Source organism: Accipiter gentilis, chromosome 23, assembly GCF_929443795.1.
Source record: "Accipiter gentilis chromosome 23, bAccGen1.1, whole genome shotgun sequence".
In the NCBI taxonomy this organism is placed as follows: Eukaryota; Metazoa; Chordata; class Aves; order Accipitriformes; family Accipitridae; genus Astur; species Astur gentilis.
The window spans coordinates 10232004-10259125 of NC_064902.1; the positions used below are offsets into that span (position 1 = coordinate 10232004).

At 38.1% G+C, this 27122-nt stretch overlaps 1 protein-coding gene across 1 annotated transcript in view; it reads right to left on the reverse strand.

Moving 5' to 3' along the window:
* ERC2 (ELKS/RAB6-interacting/CAST family member 2) overlaps nucleotides 1-27122 on the reverse strand; it is a 527385-nt gene that overhangs the window by 441271 nt on the left and 58992 nt on the right. Inside the window, exon 3 of the mRNA XM_049826970.1 lies at nucleotides 8729-9145. Within this exon, the coding sequence (XP_049682927.1) occupies nucleotides 8729-9145 (417 nt within the window). The remainder of the gene's footprint in view (nucleotides 1-8728; nucleotides 9146-27122) is intronic.

Sequence of the window (27122 nt, forward strand, 5' to 3'; positions counted from 1 at the left end):
TAACCCTCCTTGTAGACTTATAGAAACCTTTGCAACCAAGCACCCTGGCAAGAATATCACAGAATGGTTTGGGTTGGAAGGGACCTTAAAGATCTACTTCCAACCCCCCTGCCCCTGGGATGGGGCATCCACAACCTCTACAGGCAACCTGTTCCAGTGCCTCACCACCCTCACAGTGAAGAACTTCTTCCTCACATCTAATCTAAATCTACCCTCTTTCAGTTTAAAGCCATTACTCCTTGTCCTATCCCTCTCCACCTTTCTTGTAGGCCCCCTTTAGGGACTGGAAGGCCACTATAGGTACTGGAAAGCCTTTATAAGGTCTTCCCAGAGCCTTCTCTTCTCCAGGCTAAACAACCTCAATTGTCTCAGCCTGTCTTCACAGGGGAAGTGCTCCAGCCCTCGGATCATCTTCGTGGCCCAACTCTGGACTCACTCGAGCAGGTCCACGACCTTCTTTCTTATGTTGGGGGCTCTAGAGCTGGATGCAGTACTCCAAGTGGGGTCTCACAAGAGCAGAGTAGAGGGGGAGAATCACCTCCCTCAACCTGCTAGTGATGCTTCTTTTGATGCAGCCCAGGATATGGTTGGCTTTCTGGGCTGCAAGCGCACATTGCCAGGTCATGTTAAGCTTCTCATCAACCAACACCCCCTGAGTCCTTCTCCTCAGGGCTGCTCTCAATCCATTCTCCACCCAGCCTGTATTTGTGCTTGGGATTGCCCTGACCCACGTGCAGGACCTCAGCACTTGGCCTTGTTGAACATGAAGTTTGCACAGGTCCACCTCTCAAGTCTGTCAGGGTCCCTCTGGATGGCATCCCTTCCCTCCAGTGTGTCAACCGCACCACACAGCTTGGTGTCATCAGTAAACTTGCTGAGGGTGCACTCAATCCCATCATCCACATCGCTGACAAAGATGTTCAACAGCGCCTGTTCCAATACTAAGCCCTGAGGAACTCGTCACTGGTCTCAATCTGGACAAGCCATTGGCCGCAACTCTTTGAGTGCTACCATCCTGCCAGTTCCTTATGCACCAAGTACTGCAGCTGTCAAATCCATGTCTCTCCAATTTAGAGAAAACGATATCATGTAGGACAGCGTCAAATCCTTTGCACAAGCCCAGGTAGATGACATCCATTACTCTTTCCTTGCCCACCAATGCTGTAACCCTGTCATAGAAGGCCACCAAATTTGTCAGGCGTGATTTGCCCTTAGTGAAGCCATGTTGGCTGTCACCAATCACCTCATTTTCCATGTGCTTTAGCATAGTTTCCAGGAGGATCTGCTCCATTACCTTGCTGGGCACAGAGGTGAGACTGACTGGCCTGTAGTTTCCTAGGTCTTCCTTTTTTCCCTTTTTAAAAATGGGGGGTATATTTCCCCTTTTCCAGACTGCCACGACTTCTCAAATATGATGGAGAGTGGCTTAGCTATTTCATCCACCAGTTCCCTCAGGCCTCACGGGTGCATTTCATCAGGTCCTATGGACTTGTGAACCTTCAGGTTCCTTAGTCTCGAACCTGATCTTCTCCTAGTGTGGATGGCTCTTCATTCTCCCAGTCCCTGCCTTTGCCCTCTGTGACTTGGGTGGTGTGGCTGGAGCACTTGCTGGTGAAGAATGAGGCAAAAAAGTTGAGTACCTCAGCCTTCTCCATATCCTGGGTAACCAGGTCTCCCGTTTCCTTCTGGAAAAGGCCCACATTTTCCTTAGTCTTCCTTTTATCACCGACATACCTATAGAAGCTTTTCTTGTTGCCCTTGACATCCCTGGCCAGATTTAATTCTATCAGGGCTTTAGCTTTCCTAACCTGATCCCTGGCTGCTCGGACAATTTCTCTGTATTCCTCCCAGGCTACCTGTCCTTGCTTCTACCCTCTGTAGGCTTCCTTTTTGTGTTGGAGTTTGTCCAGGAGCTCCTTGTTCATCCATGCAGGCCTCCTGGCCTTTTTACCTTATTTCCGTTTCACTAGGATGCATTGCTCCTGAGCTTGGAAGAAGTGATCCTTGAATATTAACCAGCTTTCCTGGGTCTCTCTTCCCTCCAGGTCTTTATCCCATGGTACTCTGCCAAGAAGATCCCTGAAGGGGTCAAAGTCTGCTCTCCTGAAGTTCATGGTAGCAAGCTTGCGGTGCACCCTCCTCGCTGCCCTAAAAATCTTGACTTCCACCATTTCATGGTCACTGCAGCCAAGGCTGCCCTTGAGCTTCAGATTCCCTATCAGCCCCTTCTTGTTGGTAAGAACAAAGTCTGGCTTAGCACCTCTCCTCTTTGGCTCCTCTATCACTTGGAGAAGGAAGTTATCATTGATACATTCCAGGAACCTCCTGGACTGCTTATGCCCTGCTGTGTTGTCCCTCCAACAGATATCAGGGTGAAGTCCCCCATGAGGACCGGGGCTTGTGAACGTGAGGCTGCTCATATCTGTCTATAGAGGGTCTCATCTGCTCAGTCTTCCTGGTCAGGTGGCATGTAGCAGAACCCCACTATAATGTCACCTGTCCCTGCCCTCCCTTTAATCCTGAACATCATGGGGCATAACAAAATCTGAATGGGCTATGTTAGAAGTAATAACTGTTCTCTAGAGCATAATCAGGTTCTGTCTACTTTCTCATGTCTGGAGTGACTGCCAACATTGCAAAGTCCTTCTGTATGCTTAAGGGGTCACCTTAAAAACACATTTTACAATTGATGTTTTGATACAAAGTAATTGTCTTTATAGCAACTGATTAGATTAATATTTTGAGCTGAGGCAGGAGAAATAAAAGGAAAGAGGCACTAATGAACCTAATAAAGAGGTTCAGTCTGGAATGGTTGTTAATCTATATAACTAACTTCAGGGAAGAAATGTTTGGTGTTGATAAAGCATTTCCTTAGTAAATTACTACTGGCTCCAGTGTAAGACATTTACAGTAAACACCAAAAGTCTGCAAGGCATCTGTTCTATTCACAGTGGAAGAAGGAACTTTGCTCCATTAATAACTTTAAAAACATGCAATAACTAATTCATGATGGCAGTTCAAATCCTATCAGCAGCCTTCATTATTTGACCAAGCTGAGTTCAAAGATAGAGCAAGGTTTAAAAAACCCTTGAAAGTTTTAAAAGTACACTTTAAATTATAATAAAGAAGCTGTGGTGTTCTTCTTTCTACTAAATATAAAAAAGCTGTAGCTTTAAACCATGTGCAACAACATTATTTTAAGAATACATGCAAGATAAGAGTTAAAATGTACATATAAAATCCTACATGATCTCAGATTCTGTTTTAGTGAAATTGTATGTTATATAAAGAGGGCATGTGAAATATATATGTATGTATATATAATAAAATACTTGTTGGAATTTTAACATTTGACTTTACTAGAGATTTAGTGGGACTTTGCCCAAGGCAAGTTTTTAATAGCAATAATAAAAAAATACTTAATGGTACTTAGGGTAAATAATGTGTGGTCACTATGTTTAAAAAAAGTAATACCAAACATCTGTGCTAGATTTCCACATGATAAAATCTCCATATTACCTACAGTTCTCCCAAAGTTATAGAGAAAAAAATGTTTATTTAAAATTCTAGAAGAGACATGTGATAACCAGTTTAAGAACTTTAAGGCAGGCACCTTGTGTTTTCTGACAGGAATGTATATTTAGTGATCTTCATGATATTTAATTCTGAACATGAAGAATGCCATGGTATGACATTATGGCTACAAGACAGATTTTCAACCAGTAACATACTTACAGGGAGACTACCTGGCCCAAGAATGTCCTTTTTCTTACATGAGTGTATTTGCAAAGACCACTTTGTTCCATACAGGATACATTTCCTTATCAAAGCAAACACTGTATCATTTTGTCTCAGAAAATATCAATAAAATTCAGCCACCTTTGAAAAACATTAACAAAAATATTTGAGTGAGGTTAGTCACAGACATAGGATTCAGTCTAACTCAGTGATGGAAAACTGAGTGCAAACTGGGCTGAAGTTCTCAGAAACCATGGAAAAGAGCTCAACATTCTCTCCTCACTAGGCTGAATCTCGAAAACTGAAGCAGAAACACATGCTCACACTTTTTGCTATTCAGTCAGAGTTTTATTTGTTCTTTCTTGCTTTGTGAATCAGCAGCTAAGGAAACTTTTGTTATAACTATTGCAAAGCTGGGAATCTAGCTATCTTTGTGAAAGCTTATTGCCTGGATTTTAAATTCCCTAATACATGGAAAGAAATCTAATCCCATCTTTTGCATAGCTTATTTCCCAACATTTTAATGAACCTTACCAACACTGACATTCTTTGCTATTCCTGTAAAAGAGCAGGATTCCAACCTCAGCTGAAGTGTCCTCCTCCTCCTCAAATTTGCCATTCTTAAGACCTTCAAACACAAAACTTGAGCAAACCTACCATCACAAGTTTGCCTCTGTGAAACAAAGTTTAAAGATGCAGTACACTGCACACTACAGAAAAGTACAGTCTTTGAGGGCCAGGTAGTTAACATACCAAAGTCAGTCTGAATCTGCTAATATGAAAATAAAGAAGGAAAAAAAAAAGGGTTGTTTCATTTTCTGGAGTTATTCCTATGTTTCTGGTACACTAACTATTTGTATGCCTCTTCCATGTACCTTCTTTAAGAAATCTAAGGCCTGGAGACATTCCAGATCTTTGAAGGCAGCTATATTATGAAATTCTGCTACAGCTATTCACAGGAAAAAAAAGAAACTATCAATGACTTAAAGAAATTTTTACATGATTCTTGGATATGTGGCAAAATATTTTGAATCAAAACAGCAGGATATTGGTTTCTGGTAATGTGCATGCTTATGTGAAGTGGGAAGAAAATTAATATGAAAAACATTTCATAATTGACAAAGTGGTATAAACTGAAGGACAACAAGAAAAGTTATTTCTCTCTACCTAGTTAAGTAAACGTTGAAAAAATTACTAGCTAGACAAAAGCAGCTCTAGAATAACAAAGAACATATATATCCCTTACTATCCAATTCCTAGTATGATCAGTGCTCAGGGGAGTGCAGGTCAAGGAGATAAAATTGACAGCCGTTGGAGACATGAGTGTGTAGAAGAGGGTGTCCTTAATTGTCACGACCAGTTGCTTCAGTTTCTCTCACAGCATATTATTTTAATTCTCTGGTTTGGTCAAATTCCACCCACCAGTGATTATTAATAACAAAAACAATTTCTTCTGCTTCTCATGCATTAGCTTTCTATTCCACCATGTTGAGAGATCTAAAAGACTGTGAATGAACAAGAGAGAAGACAGATTCCAGCTTTGGCACTATTTTAAAGAACTAAGAAATGAACAGCATAAGGAAGAAAGATGTGGTTGCATTAGGGGAAAACATGCTCAAAAGCTCAGCAAAATACATGTAAGACTTGGCCTTTCTCCAGCTGGGATTTAAAAGGTAACAGGATGGTACACAATTAGATTTCAAGAACTTAAAAACTTCAGATTGAAAGTATTTTTAAACTAAATACCAATAGCATAGCTTATGAGAAGTTGATCTATATATGCTTTTTAACGTAGCATTGAGGCTGTAGAAAATCAGTAGTCTTCAGTTATTTTTTCCACATTCAACCTCATTGCCACCATGTTCAGCTTTTTTTTTCCATAGATAGCACTCTTTCTGATGGAGACTACAGCAGAATCTATCACTATAAGGGTAAACTGACACACTAGAAAACTCTGTTCGTTGAATAAATTAATTTGCTGCTACAAAGAAGTTTATCTTCCTTAACCTGTTTCAAGTGGAGAGGCAGAAAGTCAAATAGCAAAACTAATTAAAGAGAAACAAGTGTTCATGATTTGATCAAACAGCATGTTACACATGACAGCATACTAGTTTCTCGGAAATACACTCAACACAAGCTCTATACTCCAACCTGTAAAAATACAGAGAACAGAATATTTTAGGTGAAGTTCTAAAGTGACAAATATTTTGTTAAAGATACAGAAAGATTAACACAATTTGTGTGAATGCTAAATAATTCATGAATGGAATTAATTAAAAATGTATCCAAGTTCCAGTTTACTTTTAAAGCATTCTCAGTGGAAAAGAAAAAAAATCCAGTAACTCTGCAAGGTCATTTACACAGTTAGGATGAAAACTTACAAACACTAGTTAAAAAAAATAAAAGTATCAATCCACTGACAAGACCACTCCAGAAGATTCTACACAGTAATTCCTGTTTTATCATGCTGGAAAACTGTATGGTACAGGATGAAGACTACACACAGTGACAGCAATTCAAATGAGCACTGCAGAATAAGGACTTACCAAGCTATAAATGAAGATCAAATGTTGATCCATTCAGACTTTTAGCAAATAGATAAAAATTATACAGAATATCTGATATTCCCTCAAAGCATGCAGACAACTTCCCGTAACAATACAGCAAAAGAAAAAATCTGAACCTTAGAACAATTTTTAAGAGCCCACTTCAACAATCAAATCCAGATACCTAGAAAAACAAGCAGGCATCTACTAAACATATAGTTTCTAAAGAGTTCATACACCCTACACATCATACTTCCAGAGCTCCCTACAACAACAACAAACTCAAAACCCATAAATATCATGTGCAACAGGAAGAAAGCTGGAGAGACGGACTTCACCCAAAGCCTTGAATTCTTATAATAGCAAGGAAATTGTTAGCCAAAACCTCCAAATCACTAGATAGTTCCTGCCAATCTGACAGGGACATATTCCAGACAGCAAAATCTATTAAGTTTTTAAACCTTGACCAGTTACCAAGGCATATCAGCATCTCATAAGCAGAAATTCCAGTAAAACTCATTCTATACTTGCAGTACTCCAGACAACCTCTATATCCTCATATAAATTGAAGGAGAAATAATTTTTTTCCTGGCCCCTGAGCGTAACCCTGGGGAACTCTGAAACAAAAATAATTCAATGTAAATATAGCAGAAACATGCACAGTCTATAAGTAGCAATATGATCTCCTTTTAGCATTCCTTGGACTAATCAATAAAGTGGATGCCCAAGGACTTCACTTGGAAGCTTACATTTTATCTACTCTTCAAGCTCTGTTTAATTCCATTTCTCTCACTACTCTTGACTACTATGCTAATTAGAAACCTTCTTCAAATATCCACTGTAAATTTATTCATGTCCAATACATACCCAAATTAGGATTCACAAACTTAAGTGATACTGGTGCAAGAGGTGAAATACAGTCACATAACAAAACAAATATCAATAGCAAATCAATATAAATAGCAAATCATCCATCCTTGAAACAGAGTGTATGTACTGCTCTGAGAACAGCAGATCTAAATCCAGAAGCTTGTTTGCTAGTTTATAGAACTTCTCCCACAGTCCTCCCTCATCACAAACTCAGTATTAGTAATTCCTTATACAACTCCTTCCAGGATCCACTGACTTTCAGACTTCATTAATGGGTGGCATCACTTTTTAATAAAATTCTGCCTGGGAAAAGATTCAGGATCCACACCTTCACAAGAAAATTTTACTGAAATGTATCACCGTGCCTTGCAAATTTTCCACTTTCTAAGCTTTAGATGGGCCCCAGATACCACTGAGTTCTCAATACATATTCAAGGTTAGAGAAGCGGAAAAAAAAAGGAATACCCGCCCCCAAAGTAACCAAAAGCTAAATACGAAAGAATTTGTCCATAGCAAAGAAAACATTTTAACAACATTCTGTAGATGTAAATAGCTGTTCTAAATCTCTAGCATTCATATGCTTAATGATATGCAAGAGCCAATAATAGTTTTCTATGCTCTTGTACTAATTTTATTCATCCTTTGATCTGTCAGGCAAACTGGTGTTTCTACTAAACTGGAAGTTCAGACTACACTGTTGCTGAGTTTCTAAGGAAACAGACCCATTTATCCCAATTTCTGTTACTGTGGGTAGCTTGTACACAATCTTCCAGCAATTTTCACCCTTCTTAACAGAAAGCAACAGGGTCTGAGGAAGACTCACACTGTCTTGTTTGCCTGACGGTAGTCACATGATAATGCTGATGGGCTGCTGGGATGTAGAGGGGCAGATGGGCTTGACACCAGGCCAGATTTTCTTTCAACTGCAGTAATCCAATCATCCCAAATCCAGTCCCCAAAATGCATTAACAAGTGATGTGGACAGCTGGTGCGGGTGGGCTTGGGATCAAATTAAGGATCTCTCAAAGTACAGCGCAGCCAACACACCAGTGTTTTAATGTGGCAACATTAAGTGGTATATTTACTTAAAAAGTTGGGGTACCACACGTGAAAATACATTAGAAATACACATAGGCAGAAGCCTTTGTTTAAATGGAAAGCAAAACATTTTAAAACACTCATTTCAAACACAAAGTGTATAAAATCAAACACAACAGTAACATGCATTCATGACTAGTTCATAGCAGCAGAAGGTATTACTTCCCTCTTCAGTAGTTCTGGTCTTCATTTGCCAAACACAGGTGTGTCAAAATACAAGAATACAGAAACTACATAAAGCAACAATGTCAGAGTCTATAAGCCCCAAATACAATTACTTTTCTTCCATAATTTCTTATACTTGCTTTCAAATGTCATATAGTCCTGTTATGTATTTATTACAGATGTAAAACTATATCTTTTCTACGAAAAAATGAGAGCAGAAAAAGAAAACACTTAGATACTCTAAAGTATATTTCTAAAACTGTGAGTACTTTGACAATGTCTTTTAAACAAATAAATGAGTTTTTCGTTACCTCTCTAAGATGCATGTTTTCCTTCTCCTTCTGATCTAAAATCACTTCTAAATGATTAACCTGAGATTCAGCCTCTGCCATCCTTCTGGTTCGCTCGTTGTCATCTTCCATTCCTTTAGATGGCAAACCTTTACTTTGCAACATTTCCAGAAGCTTTTTTATTGATTCATCTCTGGCATTTAACGTTTGCTTTTGTGTTTCAATCCTAAGCTCCATTTCTTCTAGTGTTTTTCTCAACAGGAAGAGCTCTTTAGCTTGTCTATCATGTTCTGCTTGAAGTCTTCGAAAATTCTCCTCTGTGAGCTCAATGGTAAAATGCTCAGCCCCTCGGTTACCACTTTCTTGCTGGAGAAGATGGTTAAGGTCTCTCTGGGTTCTAAGCTCATCTTGAAGTGCCTGGATTGTCATTTGCAGATGCTGCAATACAGAAAAGAAATTAAAAAAACAAAACAAAACAAAAACAACAAAAAACACAATTTAGAATCTGAATGTAGGATTAGTCTTGGATTAAACTTTCGTTGTATGCTGTTACAAAAAAATCATTAGAGTCAATGATGAAAGTATACCAAATGACCTTATAAAATAGCAAATGCATGGGACAATATTTGTAATGATATCTTTCAAGTGCTTCTAGAAAAAAAAAAAAATACAATAAACACACACACAAAATAGTGTCAGCTACAGATAAAATAAATAGCAAAGAAAGGCAAACCAACAAACCCAAACACTAGGCAGTAACACATCCATTAGTACAATCAATATGTACCTACAAAGCTGAAAGACTCAGTATTCCATGTTTTCTAAATTACTTCATAGACTAAAGGTAATTCTGTCCTTCATGGTGCTCAACAATACTGTTGTTTATAAAGTCCATCAAAGCACTCACTACAATTGAAGGGGGCTATGGGGAGGGGCTGAGTTGGGGCTGGTTGGTTTTTTCTTTTGGCAACTAAAGCTATGAACATGTTTAGTAAACAGGATTACTGTATCTCTAACAAGCAAACAAAAAAACACAATAAGCAATACTGAATTTTGAAAAATAAATTGACCGCAAATAGTGGACAAACCTTTGTTCTCCTGGCATCCAAAAACTGAACAGCATGGTAAATGAAAAAATGAAGCAAAATCAACATAAATAAAGGTCAGATGCAAGCAAAGGAGATACAACAGAAAGAACTGAATTCAACAAAAAGTACCTTCAACTGAAAAAAATAACTGAGTTATACAGAAAGGCACCAACAACTTCACAGTACTCAGATATATAAAGCTAAACTATAGACAGACTTTACTCAATAGATGTGACAAAGAAAAATGTATTAGAAATAATCAATCCCACAATGAATAATAACATTCCTATTCTATTCTATCCTACTGTTCTTTTACACTTTAAGGTTTTTCAAAACACAGTAACTTGTCCTAAAATATTTGTACTGCATCTGAGTACAGGGATCTTTCTCTGTTCAAGAAGTAAATCTTGCACTCCTTATTCAACGCAAATCAAAATCAAAAAGGGTTTTGCCCATGTTAAGGTTGGAACATAGATAATTATCCTAAAATACTATGGTTTATGATGTTCATTTCAGTTTGTATTTTTATCTACTTGTTTTTCTTTTTATTTTTCCCCTCTATTCACTGCCTACACAGCATACTGTATTTATAGAAATATGAATTCCTGAATAGTCACACAGAGTGGACCAGAAGATATTTGATTGCAGAAATTAGGGGACTTAAATGCATGGCACCAGAATTTTTTTGCATTAATGGATATTCTGCAACTCCACATTCTAAAAACAAAACAAAAAACCAAACACACACAAAAAAACCCAAACAAACAACAAAACATTATTTCAGTTGATACTACCATCATGTTTAGCACAATTACATCTAAAGCTATCAGTTTGTAACAATAATTTAAACTAAATTAAAAATGCAAAACCTTAAGAAAATAGCTTTTGAAATCACATATTTTATCAGTTATTTCAAATGGAAAAAAAATTATTACCAGTGGTAGAATTCTGTAGTTAAACACCTTGAATCTGTTCTATCATTAATTAATAGCACTGTTTTAATCAATGTCCAAATCTTAATTCTCTTAATATTTGCATCTTATTAGGCATAAACTCAGTTAAGAGCATACAAACGTAGGCTACTCATTTACAGCCCTGCTTTTATTTAACAGTAATTCTTAGCTTTTCTTTATCTCATAATCTTTTTAATTATTTACATAAACTTAAAAGCTCCTAATAAACTTAAAACTCCTCGAGATGTAGCAATTTTCCCACTTAAATCTACTAACATACTGAGTGTTTAAGACCCCAAGGCTGACAGTTTTAGTACAGAAATTCAGTGCATAAATCCGAATCACATTTTCAATTAGTATAGTAGTAATATTCAATGATTATCATGAGTGAGTGAATTAAAGATCTGGGAAGGCAATGCCAAAGAGTAGCAGATGCTGCAAAGTAAACAGAATCAAAACCATTTCTTTTTAAATGCTTCTTCACTATGTTAAGTCATAGGAACATAATTTTTGTAATTACCTTAACCAGCCAATGCACTAGTTTTGCAAGGATTCCAAACTAAATGACATCTTGCATTAGAGAATACAGACTTACAGTATTCTCTAATCCTTTTTAGCTTTGTAACACTGAAAGTTAGAGGAGAATAGATACTTGAAAATACTGAATTAAAAATAATTTAGTTTTTACTAAATAGATTGCAAGTTTCCTTTATACAAGAAAACATTATTTTTCTTTGCTAGCATTAGAGCATAAATATGGATTAAATCCTCATTTAAGAGTATCAAAAAGAAAAGGAAAAAGAAAACCAGAAACCACCTTCATATTACATTACATTCTTCAATATATGACTATTGAGATGGAAAAGGCAAGGCAGCAGGTGAAAGTAACATTTCACTTTTTCAAAAAATAAATTCTCGGAAAAAAATGTGACAGACACCTCAAAGAATACATTGGAATATCTCCATTCTCATCTTTGAGAACATTTTAGCTTAGTTGATGATGATGCAAGCTACTTTAAAATTACACTCAATAGTTTGTTTCAGTGGCATGACTGGTAAGGGATTTTTTTTTTTATTTTTTTTTTTAAGGTATTTAAGAACTCATAATACAAGTTTCTATCTTGAAGCTCAAGGAACAGGGTTTTTTCTGTTCAGGTTTTGTTGTTGTTACTGGTTGGGGTTAAATCCTAGCTTCTGACAGAAAGCAAGTGTGCACGAGACTCACAGCTTCCATTTACAAAAATACATTTTAATTCAAAGGCTTCAAAGGAAACCATGAGACTGTTGCAAATGTGAAAAAAATTAAAACGACCACAATCAAATAAAGAATAAAATTTATATAAAATTTTTCATACAATCTTATAATTTAGGGAAACAGCTTCATTTTTTTATGACTTTGCACTTGGAATTATACAACTGACCTATCTGACACATCTTTACTTGTTTTTCTGGTGGATGAAAAGCTGGACATGAGCTGACAATGTGCGCTCGCAGCCCAGAAAGCCAACCATATCCCGGGCTGCATCAAAAGAAGAGTGACCAGCAGGTCAAGCGTGGCGATTCTTGCCCTTCTACTCCACTCTCATGAGGCCCTACCTGGAGTACTGCATCCAGCTCTAGAGCCCTCAGCACAGGAAAGACATGGACCTGTTGGAGCAGGTCCAGAGGAGGGCCACAAAAAACGATCAGAGGGCTGGAACACCTCTCCTATGAAGACAGGCTGAAAGAGTTGGGCTTATTCAGCCTGGAGAAGAAAAGGCTCCTCGGAGACCTTATTGCAGCCTTTGGTGCTTAAAGGGGGCTTATAAGAAAGATGGGGACAAACTTTTTAACAGGGCCTGTTGTGATAGGACAAGAGGTAATGGTTTTACATAAAAGAGGGTAGATTTAGATTAGATATAAAGAAGACATTTTTTACAATGAGGGTGGCGAAACACTGGAACAGGTTGCCCAGAGAGGTGGTAGATGCCCCATCCCTGCAAACTTTCCAGGTGAGGTTGGATGGGGCTCTGAGCAACCTGATATAGTTGAAGATGACCCTGATCATTGCAGGGGGCTTGGACTAGCTGACCTTTAAAGGTCCCTTCCAACCCAAACTATTCTATGATTCTATGATTCCTGTTATGGAAGGAAGCCTTGGTTAGAGCTTATTGAAAATTTTCAGATTAATAATTATAGAAAAATAGATTTGTAACTATTTAAACTGTTCATAACTTCGCATCAAGCTTTGCAAACAGCAGCTCTCAAAATCTCAAAAGAATTCAAGGAATATTTTCTTTTTTGTTTTTCAAACTAGTATTTAAGTCTTTTAAACTTTTTCATGCTATTTTTAATTTTCAGTAGTTTGGGTTTTTTAAATGGAGTTAGAATTTTTCTAAGTGACATGCTTCCTTTTGATCAAACAAAATTTCACTCAACATTATACAAAGAAATTTCCCTTCTAGTTAATTTTCAAGTTGGTGTCCACATTAGCTATCAGCCAGAGCTTCAGTCGCAGGGCATTTATTTGAAGAATGAAGCTCATATCTATATATTCTTCAAAAGAATGACTGACTGAACACACATGAAATTTACTTTGCATACGCACAGTAAACTAAATCCTCTGCATTCCAAAATTATTTCACTACTAAGCAACAGCAATATTCAGCAACTACTAGTAGTCTAGAAATAGTCAAAAGAAAAGAATTGTTTTCTCTGATCTGAATAATGATTTAAGATACACCCTCCTAATGTTAAATTAGACAATATTTATTACTTGATGCTAAAAACTATTTACAGCAGTCTCCGTACACTAAATGACTATACATCCATAAGACTTCAGCTAAGCAAAGGGAAACTAACTTCTAAAATATTCAAAATTATGTAAAAAAATAAAAGCAAACTTAACATACATGTTGCTAACATACAACCCTTCTGAATGGAAGCTGTAAAAGCCAAAACTGTTGGATCAATACACAAATAATTAGAAATCAGAACTCAAACATCAATTCTGGTTAAGATAGAACAGACAACTTCCTTTTCTGTCCCACAGCAACCTATGTATGCAATTCTTAGGTTCTACCCATAACCATGTTTGTCATTAAACACAACAGTAGTTGTGGCTGCTTCTCAGTAATTATGTTAAAACTAACAGCCTCAGCTGTGGCAGGCTACTGCTACTTTGACATAAAAGAATCCGTTTTTGTACACCTTCAAGACTTAGAACTCTCTTTGAACACGATGGACTAGATTTAGACTTGTGGTGGCACAGATTTTTGTATCTGCAGCTAGCTAAGAAAAGGAAAGAACAAATGTTGTGAGGGTGGAAAGAAATTGTATAATTAATTGCAGTGGGGGAGGAATGTAGGAGTGCTGTGAATATCTGTCACACTGCTGTCATCACACAGACATAGAACTTTATGGGATTTTTAAAAAAAGCAAGATCTATCATATATTTCATAATTTCTATTAAAAAAAAAAAAAAAAAAAAAAACAAAAAAAAAAACCACCAAACAGTTGACCAGAAGTACTTCCATACCAATTTCTTGGTAATAGATAAATAGTTTTGTTGGAACTTTTTCATTCCTTCTCTGTAGCCCAGTTCCAAGGGGCAATCCATGGAACTGCACAAGAGTTTCCATTAATCCTTCTCTGAATTAACCATAGCGCAGGTTTTCAAAATTTGCCCCCATAAATTGAAACAAAACTATGAAAGGAAGATGAATTAATGGCACTCTCTGGATTCCAATTCACATTCTACCCAAGGAAGTTCCTCTGGTCTGTGCCAAATAGCTATTCCCAAAGGAATTGCCTGCAGACAACTGTCCTGCCACAGTATGCGTTGGGCCAGAGCACTTTCAGAGCATCCCAAAGCCTTAAATATACAGCGAACAGTGGATGAAAAGGAAATCAGAAGAATGCTCACTGATTTAGAATTGTTTGTCAACCTACAGAAGTTGGTACAGAACCTACACAGCTTCTCATACTTTGCACCATCACCCTGGCACCAAAACAAAGAACATGTTGAAGAATCCAGCCTACTGTTGTGTAAAAAATTGCCTGCTACTAACATGGCAGGAAGTAACAAACCTTGTGTAAGGTCAAGAAAGAGAGAAATTATAGCTGGGGCTGCCTTGACTGGGAAGGCCAACCTGAAGAAAGTGGTCTTATGCTATCATCAAGTGATGGATATTGAATCATAGAATCATTTAGGTTGGAAAAGACCTTTAAGATCATCAAGTCCAACCATCAACCATGCCCACTACACCATGTCCTGAAGTGCCTTGTCTACGGGCTTTTTGAATACCTCCAGGGATGGTGACACAACCACTTCCCTGGGCAGCCTGTTCCAATACCTGACAAAATATACATCCATGCATATACAATTTACTAGTAGTTTTCTGTAATGTAGTGATAATCTAACAAGCCAGTTCCTCACATAGGAAGCACTCAAATTTGGGCACCAGAGCTGCTGAAGGATTCGGAGTGTGTTCTTTGATAGTTTCTGTTCTAAATAATTCAGTACAGCACTGTGACTAAAGGGGATGATGGCTAGATCATCCAGTAGTATTTCTGTAGCCATCCAAGATGATTTGTTATTTTGGTGCTTTATCCAAAAAGAGCTATAGCTACTTTATTGGACTTGAGTGTTTTTTCCCCACCTAATGCCTCAATCCTCCCTCTCACCCCCCACTATCTTTTTATTGACTTCTAGTTCCTATCTCTCAAGGCTCCATTTTTAGCTCCCGATTCTCCTGTTTCTTTCCCACTCCAAACACAAGGACAAAGCTTTGTCCTCTGGGACCCTCTTATCTGGTTTTACAACAATTGAGAAGTAACAACTACTGTGATAACAGTCTCTGTCTTAATGCCAGAACTTCCATATAATGCGATGGTCAAACAATCTGACAAAATGAAAACCAACTAACAGCAAAACCCTGCAAGTTTAGGAGTAATCAGAGTCCAGGAAAGACAGCAGGTCCAGGCAACAGACATCCACATACTGCAGGGTGGGAAGTGAGGCTGAACTTACACCAGGCAGCTGACAGTATGGGAATACAGAGGACCACATCAGGATGGATTCATGACAAAGACTTCCAGAGGAGCTGGAAATCAAGCGAAACTGAAGATTTCAATATACTCTTTCTTTTTTTTCCTTGTATTAATGCACATAAAAATGACAAAGGCTTTTGTCAGTCATTTATGATCTGTTACGGCCTTTGAAAAGGCATGGTCTAACACAGCATTTTTCTAAATTTATTCTTCGAACTATGGATGACTGTTTTAAGCAGTCTCTGCAGCTAACTTCTTGACGGTATGGGACACCTTAATAAGCAGCCTTGCATGATCACATTGTATCTATGATGCATACAATGAAAGGAATAAAATGTGCTAAAATGCCCTATGTCTTGAGACACAAATATAGAATTTACAGGGCTGGCTCAGCTGATACAGTCTAGTCTCTTTACTGTGGCAAATATATGATACAGAAGGCTGTGGGAAAAAAAAGCCTACTGTGTAACTGTACACTGTAGAAAAGCTACAGCTGAATACATCTGAACAACTATAACAGCAAATTATACTATTGACTATACTCTCATTTTCTAAAATCTAGTTTCATTATTTATTCTATTATCTGCACTGCTCCATTTTCATTCTTCACTATACGAAGCTCTACCATTGAAAGGTAACAAACTACTTAAACCTTTCTTATGAACTACATTTAAACCAATTTGTATGTTAACTTTAGTTATACTACTGAAACAAGTATAAGCATTAGACTTGCAAATATTTATAACTAAACATTGTTAAGGACAAACATGCAATTGTTTACTGGGTTTCCTTAGGTTTTCTTTCCTTATACTTTTAAATTTGGTGCCTTGTCAAATTATGTAAAGCTTGCCCCTAATACCATGCTTTGCAAGTTGAATAAGGAATCTCGTCATGTACATTTAAATCTGAATTTCTTAATACACACATGTGGTGGGTTGACCTTGACTAGGTACCAGGTGCCCACCAAGCAACTCTATCACTCCCTTCCACAGCAGGACGGGGGCCAGGGGAAGAAAGTGGAAAAAAACCTCATGGGTCAAGATAAAGTCAGTTTCACAAAGCAAAAGCCGCACACGGAAGCAAAGGAAAACAAAAGATTTCTTCTCTACTTCTTTTCATCAGGCTATGTCCAGCCACTTCCAGGAAGTAAGGCTTCAGTACTCATAGTGGTTGCTCCAGAAGACAAATGTCATAATAACAAATGTCATCAGCTCCGACACCCTAATGGTCTACCTTGGGTTTCTACTGATGTTTTCTGCCAGAGGCTTCAGGTGAGACCATGCTCCCCAGCTGCAGTGTAGAGTCCATTTTGCACAGCTGATCCTGTCTGGACAGGCCCAAGTGCTACCACACAAGCTACTTCCTGTTTGATATGCTCAAATGCTTGTTGTTGCTCAAGGCCCTACTCAAAATAGTTCTTTCAGGTTACTCGACAGAGAGGGCTCACAAGCTGACTATAATCTGAAATATGGGTCCTCCAGAATCCCACAAGGCCTAGGAAAGCTTATGTTACCTTCTTGTTAGCTGATAGAGACATAGTTGCTACCTTGTTGACCACATCCATAAGCACATGACAGCATCCATCCTGCCATTTTATTCCTGAGAACTGAATCTCCTGTGTAGGTCCCTCGACCTCGCTCTTTACGATGATGAAACCAGCTTTCAGAAGAATCTGAATTACTCTTTTTCCCTTTTCAAACACTTCTCCTGCCTTGTTGCCCCACACAGTTATGTCATCGATGTATTGTAGATGTTCAGGGGCATCACCCTTTTCCACTGCAGTTTGGATTAGTCCATGACAAATGGTAGGGCTGTGCTTCCACCCATGGGGCAGTCAATTCCAGATGCATTGGACACCTCTCCACATGAAAGCAAACTGTGCCCTGCACTCTGCTGCCAAAGAAATTGAGAAAAACGCATTGGCGATGTCATTTGTAGCATACCACTTGGCTGCCTTTGACTCCAGTTCGTATTGGAGCTCTAACATATCTGGTACAGCAGCACTCAGTGGAGGCATCACTATATTCAGGCCATGATGGTCTACTGCCAACCTCCACCCTCCACCAGACTTTTGCACTGGCAATATGGGACTACTAAAAGGTGAGTGAGTCTTACTGATAATCCCTTGGCTCTCCAGTTGATGAATCAGCTCATGGATGGGAGCCAGTGGTCTCGGTTTGTGCAGCATTTCCACCAGTGCCCTGTCATGGTAGCAACTGGCACCTGCTGTTCTTCAACTCACAGCAATCCCACAACAAAGGGATCTTCCGAGAGGCCAGGCAGGGTAGATACCTGTTTGATCTTCTCTGTGTTCACAGTGGCTACACTTCTGGGTCCTTGAAGTACCCTCTCCTGAGGTATTCTATGTCAAGGATACAAGGTGCTTCTGAGCTGGTTACAATGGAGTGCTTTTCCTACTCGTCCCCTGTTAAGCTCACCTCAGCTGATACAGACAACGTTTGGCATCCCTGTGTCACTCCAGAGATCGAGATGGGTTTTGTGCCCCTATACCCTGATGGCACCAGTGTACACTGTGCACCAGTGTCTACCAAAGCCTTATACATCTGTGGGTCTGATGTGCCAGGCCATCAAATCCACACAGTCCGGTATACCCAGTCACCCCTTTCCTCCTCCCGGCCGAAGGCAGGGACTCTATTCCTAGTCAGAGTATTTGCTGTCTGACCCTTTCATTGCCAGACCGGAAGTCCCCTCACAAGGATCAAAGGTGATCTCAGTTCTTCTGTCTGCAAGATCACTGATTGCCTTCTTGTGTCTCTACAGCAACTAAGCTGACAGCCTTCTTGGGTGGCCCCTTCTGAACAGCTGTCTTCCCTCTCCGTTCACATACACAGATTTCCAGCCTAAAGGTGGGTTCACCATTGCACTTCTTCACATGTCCTCCCCCTGGTCACACAGGAAGAACCAGAGGGTACAATGCTGCATACGCCTAGGGCCTCCCTTTCCCTCTGACTGAGGCAGCAGTGGACTGATTTCTTGCAGCACCCCTGACAGCCAAGGCACTGGCCCATAGAGATTAAGAGGTACAGAGATTTTCTTCAGAGTTTTGGAGCCAAGAAGACACTATCTCCACAGTTGGTGTATCCATATCCAGCCAACACATTGCTGCCAAGCTGTTAGAATATGACACTAGAGCACTTTGAATCACCTTCCTTCACATAGCCAGTGTGCACAGGACATGCTCTGGTTCTCTGGAGACCTCATCGTCTAGATTGCTGTAGAGAACTTTCAGCACAGCTAATTCTCTCAGGTACTGGATGCCTTCATCTGTGGTAGTCCACTTCCCTGGGGAGCTCACAAGATCTTCCTTGAATGGATATCTTGCCCTCACACTTGAGAGGAGCTGTCTCCAGAGGCTGGAAATTGCTGCCTCTTTTCCTATTCCTCTCTCAATTCCCCAGTTTCTAGCAAGGGATCCCAGCTGTTGGACTTCCTTACCTTCCAGTTGCTGACTGTTGGCTTCATTATCCCAGCATCAGAGCAGCCAGGCAGCAATCTGCTCACCTGGCTTGCAGCTGTAATCTTTCCACATGTCTTGAAGTTCTTATGAGGTCAGGGACTGGGTGGTTTCCGATTTCTGTCTGGATTCTCTTACTCCTTCCTCCAATTACTTTTGTCGAAGGATCAGTTTCTTGATCAAACCTTTCCTCTTCCTCCTCCCGTACTAACAGACCCACTGTTTTCTTTGTCCACTGTTTCACTACTGTGGCAATTACTCTAGTTGTTGTTTGGGTCCCTGCCTCAACCACAGTCCTCAGAGTACTGAACTGTGGCTCGATAGGCACAGGCCAGGCCCCAGTACAGTGCTAGAAGATGCTAGTTTTCATTGCTGTAGGCAAGGTACCCTTCTATCAGTGGCAAGTCAGTTTGCCAGGGTTGCTCTCCTGTTCAGGTGTAAAGTCCCAGGTCATGGGAGGTGATAACTGCCCTAGGAACCAGGCCAAATCTTTCCACAGGTCCTGCCACCCAGGGATCAGTCACCTCAGGGCACATTTCAGTATCGCCTCACACAAAAGTTGTCTTCTCTTACACCAGGATGACACCAGATTCCACAAACCCCATAATACACTAACAGCATTAGTAGTATAAACAGCTCATGTAAGGGTGAACAGGATCTTGGGAATCTGCATAAAACCATCCACATCAATTCCAGGTAGGAAGAAGGAGATGTATTCCCTCATCCTCTCCATAAAATAGCTCCCCCAGTACAGTAAGGCCATCAATGCCCAGGCAAAGCACCTAGCCATTATTTGTATTAACATGTTCCCAAGATCAGCAAAATAGAGAGATAAGCAGTGCAGCCAAATTCTGTGACCTGCACAGGAGCTTGCCATTTAATAACTTCTAGTGCTATAGCTTAATACAAACTTAATACAAAACTGCTGTTGACTCATGCCCCACATTGGGTGCCAAAAAGGACAATGGTGGGTGCCCAACAAGCTGCTTAATCACTCCCCTAAGCTTGCCCTTAACACCATGCTTTGCAAGTTAGAAAAGTAACCTTTTCACATACATTTAGATCTTAATTTCTTAATATAGAAATTATATTTAATCTGAACTATCAGACTTCATTACTATTCAGTCAGCTTCTCTGGGTCATCTCGCACAAATACTTTGGTAAAAAACAACTAAGATTGGAAAGACAAAGTATTGCCTAAAAACTTGAGGTCATTGTACAAAAATGCATCTCCCTTTATAACTGAGGGGTAACTTTAGGCTAAAACATTTTAGTATTGCAAGTTTCATAGTAGTTTTGCACCTAATTCTTAAGGCACAACCTGTAAATATATTTCTTTCCTGATTCTCTGGTTTGCTGTGGGCTGAGAGGTGTCATTTTTCATTTTATTTCCTTCACTTTGCCATTTGCCCTAAGTAGGCCTGCTATCACAGATACAGTTTGTCATTCTGTCAAATAATATTTCTTCATAACAGATATTTACAGTACCACGAATCCATCTCTAAAGTACTGAGGTTAATTTCTTAATTTGGAGTATTTTGGGGTAGAAAAAAACTAACTGAATGTCTGAAATATCTCTCCCTATAATCCTCTCCTCTTTTCCACTACATTTCTCCAGCATAGCCAATGCTTTCTGTGGTGTGTGATCTCATTTCAGGTCTTTCAATTTCAGCTTGCCTCTAAAATGCAGCACTTCCATATTTTTTTTTCTGTAAAGAAAGCTAGCTGAATACTATTTGTTGCATTATTTATTCAGTGGAGGATTTCTAATATTTATGAACCAGCTTTAACCAAAGTCAGAACACGGTCTTACCTCTGTGAAGACACAGTACATTTTACCTCAGTCCATACTTACCAGTAGGAATTCAGTTATAGTGTACCTAACATAAAATAGTCAGTATCTCAAAAGCAAAAATTCAGTACAACCTTTTTCATCAATACCTTTAACCTAGAAAATCTGAATTAACCTATAAGTTTTCTCCTATTGATAAATATCACTTTAATACTCATGGGCCAAATCTTGTAGCCTGTAACCATGAGAACCAGAAGGCCAAGAGGAAGGTACTTTTAGAAACCTAGGAAGTCAAACAAAGCCTTGAGAGGAGTAATCTGCAAAGATACATGTTCACAAAAATGCCCACATAAAGTTCTTCAGTTACTAAAAAAAACCCCCAAACTTTATTAAAACATGCAAGTCAACAGTATCATAGCAAAATGCAAGGGTTTATATTTATGTGATCATTACTGGTACTGTAAAAAACTTCTAAACAGTCCAATTATGCTGTTATGACAAGACTTTGGCCTCCTTCCCCCCCACACATTCACTCCTTTCCCTTTGGAAAAATGCTGCTATTATGTTTTTAGGGCTGAGCAATACCAGAATCACTACACAGTATTCTAGTTTACTGAAAATGACCTGATAACACAGATTTTGACCAATCTGAACACATCTGGAAGAATCTGTTTCAAGATTACTTATTACAACTTACCAGGAGGAAAAAACAAAATACATTTTAAGAAGGCCTGGAAATCAATGTTAGCTTAAGAAAAGCAGATTCCCCACCCACCCCCACCCCCCAAAAAAACCAAAAACAAAAAAACAACAAAACCCACCAAACAACAACAAAACTCTAACATTAGCCACCCACTTAAGGACAATGCAAGTTTTGGAAGTCCTGAACACTCAAAAGATAAGTCTTAGGCATTCATGTTTTAAAACTATTCTCATCGGACAAAGTAACTATATACTGTGAGAAATCCTCCATCCTCTTATGCACTGCAGTTTCTCTGACAGTCTTTTCTTGCCACGATACATCATTTCCACTTTTGGGGGGGACTGAAGCACTTAAGGTTCTCTACGAATCTTTTAGACCACTTGGGACCATAAACCTTTATCTTCCCTACACAAGATTTCTCACATGGCCTAGGCTCTACATAACCATTCCTTTTGATTTGTATTCTGACTGCCCATGGTTTACCAAAGATGAGCAGAATCTCAGTCCTACAGCTAAACCCAGGAGTAACTGCAGTCACAGAACAGAATCCCCAGAGCTTCACATCATCACAGCAGAAGTCTAGGAAAGTGCAAAAGCACTCAAGACTTTTTGAAAAGAACAAAGAAAATTCCACCCCCCAACAAGCCCACCCCCAAACCCTACTGTTAATGAAGAGATACAAGATGAAAAGAAAACCAAAAGAAAAAAACCACATCATTCCTAGCTCTCTTTTGCTCATAAAACAGTACATATCTATTTATCTCCTCAGCCTTTTATCTAAAGGGAACAGTAAGTTTGCAATTCTGCTGATGTACTGTCTGGTACTCCTGGAAGCCCTTGTTTATTGGAATTGCCTTCTCCGATGTTAAAACTTTCCTATCAAAAAAGATTTAACTCAACATCATAAATATACCTCTGAAGTAATAATCACTTGCTTTTAGAAGATAACAATTTGCAGTAAATTATCAAGTATTTTCAATATGTTCTATTTGGAGAAGATATTTGCAGACACACACAAAGCTCTTAAAACTTTGTGGAAAAAACTTTCTTAAAACTCAATGAGCAAAGTGTTATTAACAAAATGTTGCACTGTATTTAGAACATTGAAATTTTGTTTCCATTCTATTTTAACCAAAAAATGGAGGAAATTCTGAAAAAAATAATTTCCTCCCTGATTTTTAGCAAGTTCAAGTTTCCATGAACAAAGCAGATTTTTTTTTCCCAGTACAGTGATGTTTAATGTCAAGCTTTTTATCAAATAGCATTATCTTCCTCTTTTGTTATGGTTATAATTAGTGGGTGTTTAATGCCCAGAACAGAAGTGCCATACCCAGAGTAAGTTATTAAAACATATGGAATTTAGCCAACACACTAAATTTTAGCACACTTATGAAACGTGCATATGGGTTCATTAATGATTATAAGCAGTCAGCACCTTTGCTTTACATCTTCTTAAGAGTCAAAAGAAACCTATTTTTTTCTACCAGAAAGTTCAAATGAGTGTGGCCTTAATGCTTTTAATTATGTCTGGTCTATTTCACATGTCTCATTCATCAAAGTCACTACTAAAATTATTCTTATTATCCTTTAAGGTAAGTTATTTCTAGTGTTTCCATTCTAACATTTTCACCTAAGAAAACAAGCAGTATACTTTTGTGGTATTTTACCACTTTGCAGTGCTAGGCATTAATCAGCTCTCACCTGCATGCATTGGGCTTATTCATTCTTAGAAAGGCCTGGAACCTGTTGCTTAACTAGAAAATTTCTTTTAGGTTGATCACTTGTTTTTGAGCCGTGCAAATATAATACTAAGTACTTTAGATTGCCAACAACTGCAACAGCTTCCATTAAATCATTCCCTAAAGTAAAACGTTAAGTAACTTCCAACAAATTATTTGAGCAAAATTATACAAGTCTTAGAAAATAATTTTTTTGCCATATATAAACTGTACATTAAAGATGCAAAAAGACAATACTACATTACTATTCCACCACAAAAATGTCAAAAGAAAATGTTTAGAACATGAATAACAATCCAGAATATTGTTGAATTAAGAACATGGATAATTGAGCACATTAATGGGAAATAACAAATTCAGCTTTGCAATAGAATTCCTATTTAAGGCTTCTGAAATGCTAACAGCCAAATAACTGAGACCGAGGGAGGAAACATTCACTGAATTTTAAAGGATATTTCTATTTCAAATATTTCTGGCTATCCTTTCTATAAGCAAAACCAAAAATTATTTACTTAGAATGATCTAACATCTTTCATGGTCATTAAAAAATTTTAATTCCTCAGAGCCTTAAGCCCAAGGTTTCTTTCCTTCCTTTGAGTAGCACTTCTCTAGTGCTGCAGTTGTCCCTGACACTAGGGCTCAAATTCTAAACAGCACTAGGTCCTCAACATATTGGGATTTTGAATATCCCTGCAATAGCTCAGAACAGGGAACGTTCTGCACCATTTCAACTGTACCCTCCCATAATGAGTAGGAAGATCACTGGCCTTCACCTATGGATGACAGCGCTACTGCAAAAACAATACTTCTGACTAACATTTAAGAAAAGCCATAAAACTCAATACTTCACAAGCTTCCATGAGCATTTCCTATACTAAATATTGTACCTACTGAAATTATAGTAATTCTATATACTGTCAGTATAGGATAGCTTCCATGAAATGCTATTAACTGCACTGTATCAGTTTATTACTTCTTACTCAGAAAAGATTAGCAGTAAAGAGATGGACTCCTCCAGGCACTGGAAAATATACTACGTAAGAAGGAGCTACAAAGAGATTCCTTCCCAATGTCACTCTTGTCAAACCGATGAGCAAAGAAGCAGAGGTACAAATTGAACTTTCAATAAGAAAGGCTACTGACCATTCCCCAATCTTCAAACCTGCCAACATGTAACTAAAGTGTCTGAAAAATTATTAAATTATTGTCTCATTCCCACCATAACTACAAATATTACATTTTTTTTATTCCATATAATCAGTTACAGATTTTTGTTATCAATACAGAAATTGATTAATCAAGTGTTGGGAGAGGGCAGAGGTGTGTTTTAGTTTTGTGGGTTTTTTTTAAAGAAAGAAATGCAGAACTACCATCACAGTGAAATCACATACTATATCCTCAATGGACCAGCAGCAGATTGAACACTGCCCTGTCAGATTCCAGCATAGATTACTGATCTACTAGAGTGCAATTTTCTTTCTCAGAAAAACTCTAGGAACGCCATAATTGTGTTTTTAAACAGTAGTAGAATGCCATAGGATCAACATTCTTCAATGCTGTTTTGGGGCTTGAGAAGAAATTAGGTTTAAGCAATGATCACAGTGGGCCCAGAAATGAAAGCCAAAAGCATATACTGGGAATATTTACTTAAAAAGCAAGATTGTATGTGAATTGCATTTGTCATAGGGAGCTGAGCTGTATTCCTGCTTCTGCGGTCATGTACAACTGAAATGCAACTGTTTGACAATCTGGGAAATTTTATTTGCCTTCTTCCTGGTATATCCATGAGATTGTATTTGGTAACACCAGTTCAGTATGAACCATTGGGCAAACTTCAGTTAACGAAGAACAGGAAGTTAGAAACTCGTAGTTTCTGATTCCCAGCTTTAAAAAAAGCTTGATAAGCCAAAAAATATTTGACAAGTAATTTCCTTTCTCTTATTGGACAGTAGAATATACTGTCCGGCTTGCTGATTCAGTCAAAATAATAGCATAGCAAAAATCTTGGATGTTAAAAAAGCCTATTACTTTCTTATTTCTCAAAAACTGAGGTCTAGCTACATTAACAGATTTTATTTTTTTTCGGGCATCGAGTCAAGAAATTACTTACAAAAGGAGAGCATTGAGAGTAAACAAGGTCACATTTCAAACACTGAAAAGCCTGTGGTATTTTATCTTCAGTTCCTCCCTTTATCTGCTTGATCTTTTGTTACAAAGTTTACAGGCTTTTGGCAGAAGGCTCACTATTACCTTGAAAAAAATAAAAAATAATCCTTTTCCTAAAGAAACGTGTGAACTGGGCTCTCTTTTCCTGTTTTGCAGTGTGCCTAAACAGAAAGAAACATCCCACTTGTTTCATTTAAAATAAATAAATAAATAAATAAATAAATATCTGAGGACAGGAATTTCTGTGGACATAGTACAGGTTCTGCTGAAGCTATCAAAGAAAAAAATGTATATAAAGGAAAACTATATAGGTGTCCAAATAGTGTTGCCAATAATAAGGTCATAAGAGACTGAAATAGAGATGGTTGCCATTGTCAGTAAGCAGTAATGGACAAAACACTGAATGATGTGAATTACATTAAAAATATTAAAACAATTATTTCCATAATATACAGCATGTCTTTGTTTCTCAGGTGACCTTAATATGCCATATACTGTAAAAGTTAACATTTTGCATATCATATCTAAGAAACAATATGGGGAAATGTAACAGCCTGATACAGGTTGTTGATTTCTCAAAAAGAGATTCTAGCGATTATTTTACATTGTATTGAAAGACACAGAATAGGAAAGATAGAAGACTAGACAAAACCTCAGCACTGCATTGCAAACATACATGTTTAATTTACATGTGAAATGGGTGCTTGAAGTTTCTATACAGGAAATCTTAATTGACATGAGACAAATGCACAGCATCACTGAAAGCTGTGGAAGCGAGTCATCTTAACATTTTGTATGACCTTCTTATCCTCTCCACCTTTCAATTTTTAAACTTTCTAACTATATTCTTTTAATGCAATCACTAGAAAAATCATATGAATACAAGTTATTCACATGACAATTTCAAGCACAGCTTTTACTAAGCCAGAAATAAAAAACCTGATAAATCAAGTTCCAATTTCAACCTCTCCCTGCTATATTTTAATCAGGCACAATACATAAAAGAGCACTCGTCAGCTTCCACTTTTTTTTCTCTACTAGGAATAGTACTGTGAGTTGATTAACCATAATACATAATCATTTCCCATTGAAACAATTTGAAAAGGAGCTTTAGAACTATGTGTTCTGACACAGTTAAGGGGGAAAAAAAAAACAAACAAACAAAACAACACACCAATATAGAGATTTCAGTAGCTCTAATCAAAGCAGTGTTCAGACAGATCCAGAGAAAAATGATGCATTACAAAGCAAGATGACCATCTGGAAAGACATTTCATCCTGAGTTACTAAAGCGCAGACCAGCAGGAGAGAGAAATCAGTAAGAAGGCAACATTTTGGGCTCAAAAGGTCTATGCAGTTCACAAAAATATACTTTCATAAGTTTGAAGATTTTGGTTTCACAATAAACTTTGTTAAATCTATATTTCTTCTCATCAGATTTAATAGGAGTATCTTCTTGTTTACAGCC